This window comes from Carlito syrichta, unplaced genomic scaffold (assembly GCF_000164805.1).
Source record: "Carlito syrichta isolate Samal-C Ts95f unplaced genomic scaffold, Tarsius_syrichta-2.0.1 Scaffold230419, whole genome shotgun sequence".
In the NCBI taxonomy this organism is placed as follows: Eukaryota; Metazoa; Chordata; class Mammalia; order Primates; family Tarsiidae; genus Carlito; species Carlito syrichta.
Genome location: NW_007174515.1, coordinates 167,233 through 184,727, shown reverse-complemented (window position 1 = coordinate 184,727; position 17,495 = coordinate 167,233). Strand labels below are relative to the sequence as shown.

Below are 17,495 nucleotides of genomic sequence, written 5' to 3'. Positions count from 1 at the left end.
AAAAGATTCTGTGGTGGTTGTTTACAATCTGAGTGTAACAATGAGAAAGGTTATCACTGAAGTGAGCACCTTGATCTCACTGAGAGTGGTGAACAGGGACAAAAAGGCAGCAAGTTACTGGTAGACTTAAGGTGGGCAAGGTTACTGAACTGGGCAGCTGCGGGGGGCCAGCCCCTGCAGAGAGATTTAGGAGGTCCCTTGGCAGGTGTGGCAGCGTCGGTGATTATTCTGGAGAAATAAAGGGAAAGAAAGAGAAGGGGGGAGAAAGAAAGAGACTGGACTCAGTCTAGCGCAGAAGCCGTTTATTGAAAGTTACACCAGGTATTTATCCCCAAATTTTACACAGACAGTCTCACAAGTCTTTCACGTGAGCACAAAGCCAGGTGCAGGAGGGGCGTCCCCCACCCACCAGATGTTTTCTCATGTACCAGGAGGGCCAAACCCCAAAATTGTCTTATTGTTCCCTTCACTAGTTAATGTTCCTCAAAAGCAATGTAACAATCCCTACTAGCATCATGATGTTCTGATAATCAACTTCTAAAGCTCATGCGCACACAACACCCGTGATGACTAACTTAAATTTTATTACCTTTCTATTCTATGCTAATACTACTTACACAATGCTACAGAAGCTTAAGCCAACTCCTAAAGAATGTGGCCCAGTCCAAAGATCGTGCTGGGCTCTATAGGATGTGACCCAGTCCAAGGTTCACGGTGGGCCACTTTTTGGAACAATAGATTACAATCTCTTAACAAAATGGCTATTCTAAAGTCCTATATATCTATCCTAATTTCTATGAAAGTTTCTAATTCCTAATCCTAATATATAAAGCTGATCATCAGCAACAAAGCTTCTAAAAATAAAACCCAAATATAAACTGTAAATGTACTAAAGCCAAAACCACAATAGTAGAAAATGGAGACAATGAAATTTCTAAAGTTAACTGTATTCTTATTAAGCCTCAAAATATCATGATTGGTCATGCTTGAACTAACATGATTCCCTGACGTTAGCGTGACCTATTCTACAATACTCTCTATGAATAAAATTAATTCAATTTATATAATAGGTAGAAAAACCCTACACTAGCTGTAGCTAAAGCCAGCCTAAAAGAATGCAGCCCAGTCCAAAGTACGCGCTGGGCCTTCGGTAATGTGACCCAGTCCAAGGTTTGTGCTGGGCCATTTCTGGTAACTCTAGATAATCATCTATACCATCTAAAGCTGAAAACAGCTCTCTATAAGTATATACTAATTCTACAAATATACTTTTAAGTCTTATAAAGAAGCTTGTACCATATAAAAGGCTCCCAAATGTGACCTGAATTTGAATTATATCTAATACCTAAGCCGAAACCGCAGTTTATGGGAAACAGGAACAATGAGTTTCTAGAGTGAGCCATGCCTGTCACAGTCACAGAGCTTTCAGCTTAGATCAGCAGAGTTCCTTTAGGTTACTTGCGCTACATGGTAAAAGGAGGAGGAAAATGGGGTCAACGGCTCCCGAACACATCCTAGTGGTCTTGGGGTCTCCCTGATCCCTAACGCTCAGTGGGCCTCCATGGCCGGCTCCCAACAGGCAGCATGGCTGGAAGAGTAATTTGAATAGATTGGCAATGAGCATCTACCTGTATACGCCATGGAGGTGTTCTTTATGTAACATTTGGAAAAGGCTGGAAAAAGAGAAATGATTTATTGTTCATCTTCATTCTACTTAAACATATGCACATGTCTCACCCAGCAGTAGTGAAGAACATGGCAGAAGCTCTCAGTATGAAGTGGAGGTGTATCAAGCCCATCTATTGCAGGTGGAGTTAGCCAGAAGCTTTTGTTTGTGTATGTGTGCATGTAAAATGCTTAATAGTATCAACACCTGTAACAGAAAAGAGAACAAAGAGGGTTTGGGTGAAGGAAGATGTTGAACCACCTTGCAGGTTCAGCAAAGCCCAGCCAGACTAGTAGGAGCTCTAGTACAAATGTTGCCCATCAGAGATGTGTAGGGCTGAAATATACCTTCCTTATCCAGTCACTGGATGTGAACTGCTGTGTGACAGTCATTTGCTTTGCACTGGAGGCAGACTCTGATGAAACTGACAGCTGAAGGCTGCCTACTAACTGTACTCTCCACAGCTGGGCAATAAGCCCTTCATTGAAGGGGCATTTGGAGGATCCCTCTGTATATTAACTATGTGATTCCTAGCTTTTTTATTTAAGTAAAAATAAAATTTCAGACCAGATGTGGTAACTCATGTCTGTAATCCCACACTTTGGGAGACTGTGGTGGGAGGATTATTTGAGCCTAGGAGTTCAAAACCTTACCTCATTTCTACCCCCCCCAAAATAAGTGAAATAAAAATAATAAAATTTCAGATGAATGCCAAACGGAGCAAGATGCTAGGGCAGCAGGCAGAAATCAGAACAGTTCCAGGCAAACCAGAATGTATGGCTTCACTACCTTTTAGTGACTTTGTGAAAATTTCCTTTTTCTCTTTGAATAGTCGAAGTTGAAAGGTGACTTTAAAGATCACCAAACTCATCTAACTCATTTGTCAGTTGAGAAAAGGAATTAAGAGCAGAGGAAGAAGTAGGTCAAGAACTCAGGCTTTCTGACAAACAGTTTGGTGTTTTTTGTTTTCCAAAAGAATCATATGTTTTCTACCTTATTTAGGTATAATTGACAAGTAAAACTTTTATATATTCACTTATTTTGATGTTTTGGTATACATATGTATTATGATTAATTACCACCATCAAGCTAATTAATGTATTTGTTACCTCATGTAGTTACTTTTTATGTGTGTGCTTAGAATACTAAAGATCTGATTGGCAACAGTGTCTTTCCTGTTATAACCAGCTATTGCTAAGTACTGCAAACCGTATGAGTCAAGAATGATTTGACACTTGCTATGCCAGATACTAACTGATAACGTCTCCTGTATTAAGAAACAACCCTTAGCTTATATTGCAAAAAATGTAAAGTAATACAAATATAATGGTAAAATCATCTTGCTGATTTTGATTAGGGTATGGGGGGTAGTGTCTTGTACCTTGGTAACTCTTAATACTACGGTACATTATACTTAAGGATTTTATTTTGTGCTTCTTGAAAAAAATTAAAGCTGGCAAATTGAGTGTAACATGAGCCTTAAAATATAGATTTTTTTTGACATATTAATAAAGATGCAAATAGTTTATTTTCAGGAACTTTAATTTAATTTAATTTAATATTCAGTAAACTTTAATTTATACTTTCAGCTTCCAAGGAATATTATAACCAATATTTAATTGTTGAAGGAAAAAATAATGCTAATTAATGCTAGCCTTTTATGACCTATAGGTTCTTTGCATCCAAAGATGTGATCACAGCCACCTAGTTTTTCAACAGCCTAAGATAGAGCTGGTGTTTGCTGGAGGGACCCTGTTCAAAACAGTATTGCCCCTCTCCAAAATGAAAAATTTTTTACTTGATATGTAAAGTTCTTGTTTGTTTTGTCTTTATTTTTCATTTTGGAGAGGGGCAACACTGTTTCCCTTTAGAAATGCTTTATCTGACTTTCTTTTCTTGACCATGATAATCTAATACTCAAAGCTTTTAAAGTACTCATTTCATAGTGGATACTATGGAGAGAGAGATAGAAAAGGGGATCACCTGAAGGAAAACAATGATTTGGAATTGATCAAACTTGTCTGACAGGTTCCCTTCAGCAAACACCAGCTCTGTCTTCGGCTGTTGTTGAAAAAACTAGGTGACTGTGATCACATCTTTGGATGCAAAGAACCTATAGATCATAAAAGGCTAGCATTAATTAGCATTATTTTTTCCTTCAATTTTTTTGTAGTGATAGGGGATTTTATTTTCTTTTCAGCACAGGAATATATTTTCATACTGCTTTTTTGCTATTATGTAAATCCTTATTGCATTTGATATATTTTACACTTTGGGAAAGATGAGAGATTGGACATTTATCTCAAAGTGGAAAAAGAAGCAAATGTACAAAAATGTTTCAAGTAAAATTAGAAAGAGTATTTTCTTTTTCTCATCTTTGTTTTCAACAATTAAATATATCGTCTCACAATTGATTAGCCAGAGACCCACATTAATGCAATCGTGTGCAATATGTCATCCAGGTCTGGTAGCTTCAGAATCTCCATGTTGATTAAATGGTGGAAAGGAATAGTGGGTTAAGACTACAACAGCTTGTGTTAATTAAGATATATCCCTGACTGGTAGAGAGTCATGTTCAGACATCACCACCTCATTAGTCAGTTCATCATGATATCATTTGGTAGAATATTTTTTAGTTTTTTTAATGGCTTAATAAATTTTTTCTAAGAAACCCTGTGAAAGAACTGAACTCTAGTATTTGTATAACTGTGCCATTTTCTGGAGAAAGGCTGCTGATGAAGTAGATCTTCTGGTTTGATATTTTGCTGCAAGGGAAGTAGCATTATATAATTTTTGTAACTTAATAAAGAAAACATCCAATTTTTCTGGTCTTTTCCTCACAACCAGAGTAAGAATGAGATGCTAATTAATAATTGATAGGTAGAAACCTGGGAGACTAAAGAAGGACTAATGTAAGAACTATAGTTTTTTTTTTTATTTACTCGAATTGTTCTAAGGCGATTTTTCTCATTTATCTTGATTCTCATAAAGAAAAAAAGGAACAATGAATACTCTTTCATGGGATAAAACTAATTATTTACACGTAGGAATTTATTAATATAATAATAAACACGGACTTTTTTAAAGCATATAATTTTAAGGTACTGTGTATATTCTCTGTGTATGTGTAAACTTTTTGTTTGACGTTATGATAGCTATTCAAGGGCTTTCATTCATGTTTGCTTGGTATTCTTTGCATTTATGATAACCAGAGTAAAGGATATTTCAAATGTAGGCATATTAGTTGTTGATTTCTTCATTGTTTTATAAGTGATCGCTTTTATGCTGATTTTGCTATTTGTGTGTATATGTGTTTTTAGTCCTATCAATATGATGTCATCACTGGATATGTTTTCCCTCAGATTTATAATCATATATCCTTTGTAATTATATAAAAGGAGAAAAGCATATTGCTAAGAAAAAGATATATTATGATTGTACACATTAAGAATACTGATTTTTATTTGCTTGTAAACAAGTTTAGGAGTCATTCAGTAAACTTTAATTTATACTTTTAGCTCCCAAGGAATATGATAACCAATATAACTGTTTGATCAAACAATTTTTTTACTTGATATGTAAAGTTCTTGTTTGCTGTTGGGTTTTGACTTTATTTTTCACCCATTTTTGGAAAAAACTAAATGGAAAAAAATGGAAAAGATAAACATTGCAAATCAATCACTTATTTAATGGGTGCTCCGTAAATTGAGAAACAGACTGAAAACCAAGTGTTGTTTATCATCAGAAGGATTTACTAGTCATTTCATTAAAATAAGTATTAATTTTACATATAAAAATAGCAGTTGATCAGCCAATAATATAACTTAAAAAATATAAATTCGAATTAAAGAGTAAGTATAATCAAAGGAGAAAAATAAATGGTGCTTTTTGGATCTCTAGACTTTAGAGTACAACCACATCTGTTTTTGGATCTCATTAGTTCCTCCTAAAGTATATATAAGAACTGCCATAGTGGTAGTAAAAACAAACAAACAAAAACAGTAGAAACCAGTTAAATAAATTGGATTCAATATATTTTTTAAAATATGAAGATAAAATCTACATCTTACTTTTAAGGAATACTTTGTGTCAACTGTGCTCACTAATGGTTTAACATCTAACTATTCAGTAAGTAGGAATGACAGTTGTCATCAAGTATATACAGTATTTTGTGAAAATTACTCACCTTTGGTTAGTGATTGATTTGTTTTGGCTGTGGAGTTTTAGCTTTGCACTCCAGCTCAGCCTTATCGTGCAACTCTGTCAACGATGGAGTACAGATGACCTTGCTTTTCATGGTTGATGTATAACCATTTGTTGACTTATTATAATTAACTTTGATTAACAATTTTCTCTATCAAGTAAAGATGGGTGTGTGAAATATTTCTTCTACAAACATTTATCTAGTACCTCAATGCATATCAGATCATGTCTGTGTCTAGTAAGGAGAGAGAAAGTGGACAAATATGTGTAACAATAAATCACAATGTAATAAAATCTGTGAAAGCCCAAAAGTATGGTGTACTAGGAGTATGCAGTCGGGCCAACCTATTTCAGATTTGACAGAAAGTGGTAAAGAGAACAATAGAGGATTCAAAGAAGGCTTTCTGTAGGAATGACTCTGAAGATAATGAATATCTCGTCCTGGAAATGTGTGCACTGTATGCGATGCAGATAATATGCAATGTGTTTCCAAGCTAGTACTGAGGATCTTCCCTCCACAACCCTCGTGTTTGCCTTTTTGTTTTTCATTTCATTACTCCTTCCTTCTTCCCTCCCACCTCCTTTTCTCCCTCTCTCCTTCGTTATGAACTTCATACATAATGCAGTTTATTAAACTTTCTCGGTTTCATGGTCTACTGTCATCATTAAATTCTTCCAGATCCTCCTTCACTTATTCATTTACTCATTCATTTGTGCTACTATAATTCATACATATGAAATATACACAATTATTTATGTCTATCCTTTAGCTTCTCTCCTATTTTAATCACCTACCCTTCCTCAAAGGTAACCGTTATCGCAAGTTGTATGTATCATTCCTTTTTTTGTTGGTTTGCTTTGTTTCAGATATTACCAACCTAAACAATACATTGCTTACTTATTTTTTTAAATCAATAAGAGTGATATTTTACTATAGTAATATGCTGGAATTTTATTTCACTCAAAATTATATTAATATGATACACTATGATTTTATTTGTAATTGAAGTCACTCAATTTCACTTCAATTAATATTCCATTTTGTGAATAAGCACAAACTGTCTATTCTCATGTCAATGAGCAGCTTGTTTCCATTTCTGTTGTTATGAACAGTGCTGCTATGAAGGGTTACTGGTTGGCTAAGACACATGTGGAAGTTTCTAAAGGGCATAGCCCTAAGAATGGAAATATTGGACTGTAGGGTATGCAAAAGTTGAAAGACAATGGCAAGTTGTTTTCAAAAGCTATTGTTCCAATTTGTCCTCCTTCCAGCAAGGTACAAAGAGCTCGTGTTGATCAACATCCTCTCTAATACTTGGTCTTGTGAGACTAATTTCTGTCAATTGAATGACATATAATGTGCATGCTAGCTAATGGTGTATGGTTACTAATGAGAGTGTATATCTCTTGTTATGTTTTTTGGTCATGTGTGGTTTCTCTAACCTTTTAATGTAAGATTTGATTAGTCTATACTAATGAATATTTGCTATTTTTATATTTGTAGAGATATAATAATTTATAAAGATATATCACCATTAAGGAGAAATAGACATATTTTAGTTGTATATAAAATTATGGGTACATTTCTACTAAGGGATGTACAGTCAAAATGGCTAATAAAATAAAACAATGGGAGATACTTCCATTTTGAATTTATTTTCATGACTTTTTTTTTTACAGCTTGATGTTTATTTTTCTTTTGACAGAACGATTTCGAGACTTGCTACTACCTCCATCTAGTCAAGACTCTGAGATACTCCCCTTCATTCAATCAAGACATTATCCTAAGTAAGCAAAAGGAGTTTACTGGGTATTGAGAAGGCCATAGGCATAGTCCTGGGAGATGTTTGGGTAGGCAAAGACACAATGTAAGCTTTTTTAAACACTTCTGAAAATCCCAAATAACTTACCCTAACTGGGGTATCTTCTGTGATATAATGGATATGTCTCAGGCTCCTCACAGCTGCATCGCAGAAGAAAGACTTGCTTTCAAGTTCACCCAAGCTGTGACTGAGATGCTGCTGTGGAGTGCAGTGAGCTGTGTGCTCAGCATTTGGTGGCACTTTCTACTTGATGCTGTATCAACAGGGCCAGTATTTTGTGGGTGATACCTCATCTGGTTTCCTATTTTCTGTCCTTTAAATGTGAGGATTTGTTTATATTGTAGGAGTGATTTTCAAAATAACTCCGAACTAGCTATAATTTGAATGATATCTCTATCATCTTGATAACGGGGTGGGGGGGGAGTGAAATCTTCTGTCCCTAGCTTACCTGAGGCAGACCTTTTTTCCTCTGAGAAGCAAGTGTACTGATTGGTTGAAGGAACATGCCTTTGTCTTCCTGAAGTTTGATAAGGAAGTACCAGGCCTTTTATTACACATCTCCTTCCCTAAAAGCTGATGGATGCTGGAATCTTGATTCTTCTTGTGGAATATATATCATATTTTCTTTATCTTTTCATTCATTGATGAACACTTAGGTTGATTCCAAGTATTTGTTATTGTGAATAGTGTTCACCAGTAATATTTTGAATGGAATATTTTCTTTTTCAGCAGTAGATCTCAATGGTGGGCTTAAAATATTTAGTAAGCCATGTTATAAACAGATGTGCTGTCCTCTAGACTTCGTTGTTACATTTAAAGAATAAAGGCAGACTAGATTGAATATAATTCTATTTTTCTTTTTTTTTGAGTTGGAGTCTCACTCTGTCACCCAGGGTGGAGTGTAGTGGCATGCTCACAGCCATGGCCACCCCAGCGCCGACCTGCTGGGCTCTGGCCATCCTTCTGCCTCAGCCTTCCAAGTAGCCGAAAATATAGATGTGCGCTACCACACCTGGATAAGTTTTTGATTTATTGTAGAGATGAGGTCTCATCAAGTTGTAGCTTAATTCTTAATGGCTTTAGAAGTTTCAGAATAATAGCACAGCATTGACTTCAACTTAAAGTCTACACCTGCAGTCGTCCCTAATGAAAAAGTCAGTCTGTCTTTTTGAATCTTTGAAGCTGGCATTGACATCTTCTCTCTAGCTGCAACCATCTTAAAAGGCATCTGCTTCTAGATGAAGGCCATTTTGTCTACACTGAACGTATATTGTTTAATGTAGCCACCTTCATCTATTATCTTACCTAGATCTTCTGGATAACTTACTGCAGCTTTTAATTAGTTTCCTGATGCACCTTGGACTTTTTGTTATAGAGATGACTTCTTTTCATAAGCTTCATGAACCCACCTAAGAATTGAAGAGGTGGCGCCTTGCTCCAGGTTAGGCTTTGGCTTAAAGAAGTGTCGAGGCTGGTTTGTGCTATCCAGACTCCTATAACTTTCTTCATATTAGCAATAAGGCTGTTTTGATTTCTTATCATCCATGTGTTCACTGGAGTAGCACTTTAAATTTCCTGCAGGAACTTTTCCTCTGCATTCACTACTTGGCAAATTGTTCGGCATAAGAGGCCTGACTCTCAGCCTGTGTTAACTTTCAGCATGCCTTCCTCACTAAGCTTAATACTTTGTAGCTCTTGATTTGAAATGAGAGATGTGTGACTCTTCCTTTCACTTGAACACTTAGAGGCTAGTAAGATAATCAATTGGTCTAATTTATATATACATATATTTATATATATGTATAGATAGATGGATAGATAGATAGATTTGTTTCAAGGCCTAGGGAGGCCTGAGGAGAGGGAGTGAGAAGGGGAGATGGCTGGTCTGTGTAGTGAGAACATACTACATTTATTCATTAAATTTGTTGTCTTATATGAACTTCTTTTGAGGTTTCCAAATTAATTACATTAGCAACATTAAAGATTGCAGATCATCATAACAAATATAATAATAATGAAAACATTTGAAAAATGTGCGAATTACCAAAATGTGGTGCAGAGACATGAAGTGAGCACATGCTGTTAGAAAATGGCGCCAATTGACTTGCTTGATGCAGAGTGGCCGCAACCTTCAACTACTAAAAAAATGCAATTCCTGCAGAGTACAATGAAGCAAAAAGCAATACAATGAGATATGCCTGTATTTCCCTTGGTTTCCTTTACTGTGCTGTCTCACAAGTGACCTTCATTGTGGATTAGTCCATTCAGGCTGCTATAATAAATTGCCATAGATGGGTAACTTAGACAACAGACATTTATTTCTCACCCTTCTGGAGACTGGGAAGTCTAAGATCAAGGCATCAGAGATCGAGTGACTGGTGAGGACACTCATCTTGGTTTTCAGATGGCTGTGTTCTCACTCATTGTATTTTCACATGGCAGAGAGGAGAGAGAGAGGAAGCCAGCTCACTCCTGTATCTTCCTGTAAGGGCCCTAGTCCCATCATGAGGGCTCCAGCCTCATGGCCTAATTACCTTCCAATAGTTCTATTTTCAAATACCATTCCATTGAGGATTAGGGTTTCAACATAAGAATTTGGAGGGAGCCGGGCTCGGTGGCTCAGCCTGTAATCCCGCACCTTTAGGAGGCTGAGGTGAGTGGATTGCTTGAGCCCGCGGGTTCGAGACCCGCCTGGGCAGCGAGACCTCATTTCTACAATAAATCAAAAAGTCGGCCAGGTGTGGTAGCGCATGCCTGTAATTCTGGCTACTTGGAAGGCTGAGGCAGAAGGATCGCCTGAGCCCAGCAGGTAGAGGCTGCGGTGGCCGGGAGCGGCCACTGCACTCCAGTCTGGGCAACAGAGTGAGACTCCAACTCAAAAAAAAAAAAAAGAATTTGGAGGGAATATACATATTCAATCCATGGAAAATAATGGTCCATGTAGTCTAATCTTTAACAGAAATACCATATAGCAATTATTTTTCAGTGCCTAACCCTAGGGCAGATATTCTTTTCAGCATCGTTGAGTTAGAAGAATAAAAATCATTGATGGATGTCACACACACCATATTATGGAAGTTAGAATACAGATGCTGAAGCAGGCTGCCTTCCTATCTGACTTTGTCCTTGACAACTTACTACCTCTGTGTCTCAGCTCTGCCTGTTTGAAAGAAGGATGAAAACAATACCTAATACTCAGGGGCATTTTGAAGCATAAGTTAATTGATAAACTATTCAAAACTAAGCTTGGCATGTAGCAAATACTCCATATTAATTGCTAGTTTCTAGTGTTATTTATTACTATTTGTTTAAAATTATATAGAGAATTAACTAGATGTGCATGTTTCTAAACACCTGAGGAAAGTACCTTGATCTTAAAGGATAGCTCTATCTCAGGATATTTTTGTGAGTGATTCTGCCTTATAATAATCTATTTGTTCAATATTTCTTTTTTTTTGAGTTGGTGTCGTTCTCTGCTGCCCAGGCTGGAATGTAGGGGCGGGCACACAGCTTACCGCAGCCTCAACCTCCTGGACTCAGGTGATCGATCCTTCTGCCTCAGCCTTCTGAGCAGCTGAGACTACAGGCATGCACCACCACACCTGGCTAAGTTTTTGATTTATTATAGAGATGAGGTCTCACTGTGTTAGCCAGGCTGATCTTGAACTTTTGGGTTCAAGCAATCTGCCTGCCTTGTCCTCTCAAAGTGCTGAGATTACAGGCAAGAGCCACTGTGCCCAGCCAATATTTTTAAATTATTGCTAGATGCAGTTTTGGTGACCCTTTGACATCTTTGTGAGCTTCATTTTATAACTTCTAAAAGTTTCTGGGTCTGAGTGATATTTATGTAAATAATTCTAGATTAAACATGTTTATTTAAATTATAGAATATTAAGTATTTCCAACTTCCCACCTAATGTCTACTTTAGGAAGTGTGGGTGGGACAGAAAAGAGATAATATAATTCTATTTATCTTGTGGCTAGGGAGTGCTGGGTTGGTCCAGGGAAGGGCATGGGAGCAAACACTCTGGGCATGTGAAGAATGCCCATATAAAGACTGTTGGGTAGGAGAGGAGAGAGTTCTAGGAAGGGACAAATCAAGAAAGGGACAGAGATTTATGTATATCTAGATATGATTTAAAATAATTTTGGATTATTCATGGTTTTAAATACTCTCATTTATTCTCTTAATTATATTATCTCTCAAATATACTCTCATATATTCATTATTGCAGATAACTGAAAGTCAACAAATTTGTAATTTTGTGACAATTCTGGAAAATTGAGAATTAATTCAAACAACTAGAATTTGTTTCATTCATAGCCCAGTATACAGATTTACATTGAGATTTTCTCCTCGCTTTTTTTTATTGTTTTGCTGAAATGTTAGATATAGACTTTATTAGTGAGGTATCTATTTTTTTATTATTTTAAAATTTTTTTATTCTTATTTATTTTTATTTTAAAGATGTGGGGTATAATTCATGGTTAGGTAGACAAATGTTCATTATGCAGGGACTCTTGTAGATGAGGTGCACCCCTCCCTCCCCTGCCGATCCTAACCCCCTCCCCCCTAGCAATTTCCCACTACTGCCAATTCCTTTTTTATAGTATTATAATAATTGTTCAAGGTCCCCTTATAAGTGAGAACGTATGGTACTCTGTTCTTTGTTTCTGGGATAGGTCACTAAGTATGATATACCCTAAATCCATCCAAGTTGCTGCAAGGTCCATATGTTTGTCCTGCTTTATGGCTACATAATATTCCATTGTGTATATGGACCACTTTTTTTTAATCCAGTCTAGCTCTGTTGGGCAGCATGGTTGGTTCCATGTTTTTCTATTGTGAATAGAGCTGCAGCAAACATGGGTGTGCAGGTATCTTTTTTGTAGAATGATCTGTGTTCCTCTGGGTATATTCCCAGTAGGGGGATTGCTGGGCCATATGGAAGGTCAATTTCTAATTCTTTCAGAAATCGCCACACTGTCTTCCAAAGGGGTTGCACTAGTTTGCATTCCCTCCAGCAGTGCAGAAGTGTTCCTTTTTATCCCCAATTTAACACCTAAAATATGATTTAAGAAGTGACTTGTTTGCCCTATATTATGTTGTGTCAGAGAGTGATGTTTACGGAGCATAGCATAGCCAAAATAGAAACAACATAACACCACCAATGTAGATTCTCTCTATATCGGTTTAATGTATGCTGAGGTCATTTGGCTCTTGGGCAAGGTCTCTATTTAGTCAACATAGTATCCCCATAATCTTTAACTTACCAAGAGATATCTAACAAATAATAAAACATAAAGAAATGTGTTCTTTATTTAGGTAAAAAGTATACATGAAGAAGAGAACAGACTAGTTTCTGAAGTACGTGTGTGTGTGGACATGCACACATGTGAACACATTTAAGGGAAAGCCATTTATAAAAACACTACCTGCAATAGTGCTGGCAAGCATTGTTCTAAAATATAAGAATGTTCATTAATTACATTCTTATATTTGTAAATTTTATTTGATCCATTGCCAAAGCCAGAGCATCCATTCTCATCAGGATGTAATTGTAAATATTGCTTCATGAAAATTTTCAGAGCATGGACAGGTGTGATTGTTGTCAGAAAGAGACAAATGAGTGGAAAGAAAGAAGAGAATGCATAGTTAATACAAAACACATGTTGCTGATTTATGGGTTAAAAGAAACAAAGGGAGATAGAGAAAGAAGTGTTATTGCCCATTTCTTATTGGTGTTACTGTCATTACCTCTGAATGATTTAGGTTCATAATGTATGTGAACTAGAAGGTAGTTATACTATATTCTTATTGTAAATGCAGCTCGGACATGTAAAAATGGTTGAGGACATCTGGCATAAATTTTGTCCACAAATGGCTTGTAACCATTTTGGCAGATAAGTCAGCAAAACATGACCCAGTAACTTTGGAAGGTTTAATCATAATATGTTTAAAAATATTTTGAAAATACAGGAATGAAACATTTTTACTTGGTTCCCATAAAGATCAAATTTTCTAAGCTGCCTAATATCAGAACTGTTTAGAGAAAGGAATATTATTGATGACAAAATTCAGAGCCGTTTCTTTTTGGCTTGGTTTGCTGCCAAAGAACAACCTTGATTGTTTGGACAATAAAAACAGTGTCCCAATTCAATCTCATTTCTAATGGCTGCTTAAAAATGGTTTCCAAGGGTGATATTGGGTAATATCTTTGAACTGCAAAGCCTCAGGTGACCTTTCCAGATTTCATTTATTTTCCAGCTTAACTTCCTTTCTTTATCCTACCCAAATTTCATTCCCTCTTCTAGAGACCTTCCCTCTTTCTTCAGTAATTTTTGTTCTATTTGCATATCTGTTATGTAATTGTCATCTGAGCCAAATTATTTATATTCATAATAATAAAAAATAATAGCACATAATGAACACTGTATATGCCAGGAATTATTTACATGCATTATTAACTTAATGTTTGCCATTCCTGTATGAATTAAATAGTACTATTTCACTTATTTTACAGATTGGAGGACTGAGATTCAAAGAAGTAAATGCCTTTGCAAGCATTTGTATAAATGCCCAGGTCAAATTCACATAACAGAACTGGAGCTCAGACTCAGATCTGTTTGGTCCACACATTTTATTTAACTCAGCTAGACTGCCTTTCATGCACTTATGCATTTACACTTCTATTCATTCATTCATCAGATATTTAGTGAGTATTCATCATGTACCAGAAGCAGTCACCATTACTGAGAATACAAAATGATTAGGGTATAGAATATGGCTTTGAGGGACTCAGAGTCCAGTGGAAGAAAAGTGGAATCAGAGTTTAGTGAAGAAATTGTAGCAGTGTGTTGAGACTTACACATAAAGAAATGCACTATATTTTTGGGGAGAAGAAAAGGGAAAGTGCCCATCTAGGTAATGCATATAAAGTTTAATGTTCTCCTCAAGTAAAATCTTGATAAGTGAGATGGACCAGATGAAGAGAAGGGTATTTAGGCAGAACAAAGGGCAAAACAGTGTATGGAGCTACGGAAATGGTTGGGTCATTGAGGGTCATCTCCTAATCATTAAAAATTGTGTGTGTATATGTGTGTGTGTGTGTGTGTGTGTGTGTGTGTGTGTGTGTGTGTGTGTGTAGCACACAGGGCGTGCATGGTGAATGTGAACATACACGTATGCACACTCAAGGGGTGAAGGTATAAGGAGAAATGTGGGCAGGGGCCAGTTCATGAAAGGCCTGGGCTTTCACTTGAAGAACTAGGACTTTGTTCTGAAGACAGTAGAGAGCCATGAAGGGTTTTGAAGCAAAGGACAAAGGTAATTCGATTTATTAATACATTTTATAGGTTTCTCATGAAACCAGAGGGTCATGGGGCACCACATGAGGCTAGCACATGATTTAGCTGGCAATTTCATATCAGGTGGGAAGTGATAAAGGATCCATACTGTGGTGATAGTAATATGGCAGATCAGATACATGCCTAAATGTGTAGGAGGCACACTTGGCAGAATGTGATGGCTATTGGGCTGGAAGGAAAGCGAATGAACAGGGAGACTGAACAAAAAAGGAGTCTTGGGTGACTTCAGACTTCACTTGAGAGTCACCTTCGGATTTATATCTTTATGACTGAGGACAAATGGTAGTCTCTCTGAGACTATTTTTTAGCCTCTGTATTTTTATTTTTTGTTCTTTATTTTAAATGGTGATAATGAAGAGACCTTCCTTCTAATGTCTCTTTGAGGGAAGACACAGTGTCTGATCTAATCTCATCCTGTAAGACTTTGTGATGTTTAAATAAAATGATATTAAGTACCTGGTCTTTGCAAAAGTGGATTCTCATCACCATTCGCACTGTTTGGTCCACACATTTTATTTAACTCAGCTAGACTGCCTTTCATGCACTTATGCATTTACACTTCTATTCATTCATTCATCAAATATTTAGTGGGTATTCATCATGTACCAGAAGCAGTCACCATTACTGAGAATACAAAATGATTAGGGTATAGAATATGGCTTTGAGGGACTCAGAGTCCAGTGGAAGAAAAGTGGAATCAGCTCTGCTCTATCATTTCTTAATGCTGTAGCTCACCTCGGGGGTGGGGGAGAGGCTCTTCCATGTGGGCTGTCTTAGTGTCTTCACTCCAGTCTAGATCCTGCCAGAAGGGATGCATTGTTTTGCTTGACAAAGATGGCTCTGGTGATGGGACTTATTTGGAGGATGAGTTGTCAGTAAAAAGCCCTTTCTCTTGTGTCCTGCCTGTGTGCAGTGGGGACTGTTTTAGTAGTTTCCACAATTGCAATATTCGTAACATTTTTAGAGTATAATATTTTAGTATTGTCCTTCATTAAAGGATTGTTGTCTCTCATCTTCTTTTCCCTAAGTTCAGACTTTCTTTTATAAAGTAACTGAAATTCCAAAATCTGCCAGGCAAGAGATCTAAAAAAGGTAGTATTCTGACTGGAGTGTACAAAGGGGAACCCCCCAAAAATTCAGAATTAACTTATAAAAAATTGTATATTTATTCTTACGTATTTAAACTTCAGTCACCTTCAAAGTAACTATTGAGACACTTTTTCTACTTCTCAAAAGTTTTTGAACTTGTTAATTTTGATGCCTTTCAGTGTTTTTGCCATTTTTTGTTTCACCTCTTCCACACTGGCAAAACATTTTCCTTTGAGGACTTTATCCATCTGGGGAAACAAACAAAAAGGATCTCTGGGATAGGGGAGCGAGATTGGGTGAATAGGGAGGATGGGGCACAGGGATCGTGCTGTTTTTGGTCAAAAACTGCTGAACACCCAGTGCGATATGGGCAGGTGTGTTGACATGATAGAAGAACTAGTCACATGTTTGCCACAACTTGGGACTTTTCTTTCACAAATCGTGATGTAACCTTCTCAAAACTTCTAGATAAAAACTTTGGTTGACCATTTTATCCAGAGGAACAAATTCCGAATGTACTACACGAGGCCTGTCCTCTGAAAGATGGTTCTGGGTTTTGTTTTTGTTTTTTGGTGCCCCTCGTAATAATGAGGATTCCTAAAGCTATTGATACTTGAAAAACTAGGCAAGCTAGGTGACTGAAGGAAGCTGATCTGTTAGCAGGTAACAGGTCCCAACCTCTGGGCTAGGATTCACAAGTAAAAATCTCATCATCAGAATTGTAAAACTGAGGCACTGCTGAAACTGTAAAGATTTTGGCTAAGACATCTGATAAGTCAAGAAGCTCTCTTAGTGCAAAGCTAATGGACAAGCAGCAAGGACGACCTAGTGCTTAGTGAGAGCATAATTCATTTCTGCCTCAGATAAGAGTTGGTTAAAGGATAGGACCAAGCTGAACCTCTAGCTGGAGGTTAAGTGGCTAAAGTCTCGGAATAATCTGAGAAAGTAGGCACTTTCTAGGAGATAAATTAAGATGTGATTCTCCATCCAAGTGACTTTGAAAGCCATTTATTTTCTTCTTGCCCCATCTTGCATCCTCAGCTTTCATTCATGTTTTCAGACTCCATAGCTTTTGGGCTTGGGGAATGTTTTTTTGTTTTGGTGTGTGTGTGTGTGTGTGTGTGTGTGTGTGTGTGTGTGTGTGTGTTTGAAGCCTCTGTCCTTGGCTTGTAGATGACCATTTTCTCTGTGTCTTCACATAGTCTTCCTTCTGTGTGGTTCTGTGTCCTAAAATTCTTTTCTTCTTTTTTATTTTAAAGATGTGGGGTACAACTCAGGGTTAGGTATACAAATGTTCATTATGTAGGTACCCTTGTTGAGGTGTGCCCTCCTCCTCCCCTGGCAGT

At 37.0% G+C, this 17,495-nt stretch overlaps 1 protein-coding gene across 1 annotated transcript in view; it reads left to right on the top strand.

The window, feature by feature from the left end:
• The window catches only part of LOC103253446 (NADPH oxidase 4), a gene marked incomplete at its 5' end in the record, with an annotated part of 101,570 nt that overhangs the window by 62,373 nt on the left and 21,702 nt on the right, over positions 1-17,495 (top strand). The window contains one exon of the mRNA XM_021709441.1: positions 7,576-7,657. Coding sequence (XP_021565116.1) covers positions 7,576-7,657 — 82 coding nt within the window. The remainder of the gene's footprint in view (positions 1-7,575; positions 7,658-17,495) is intronic.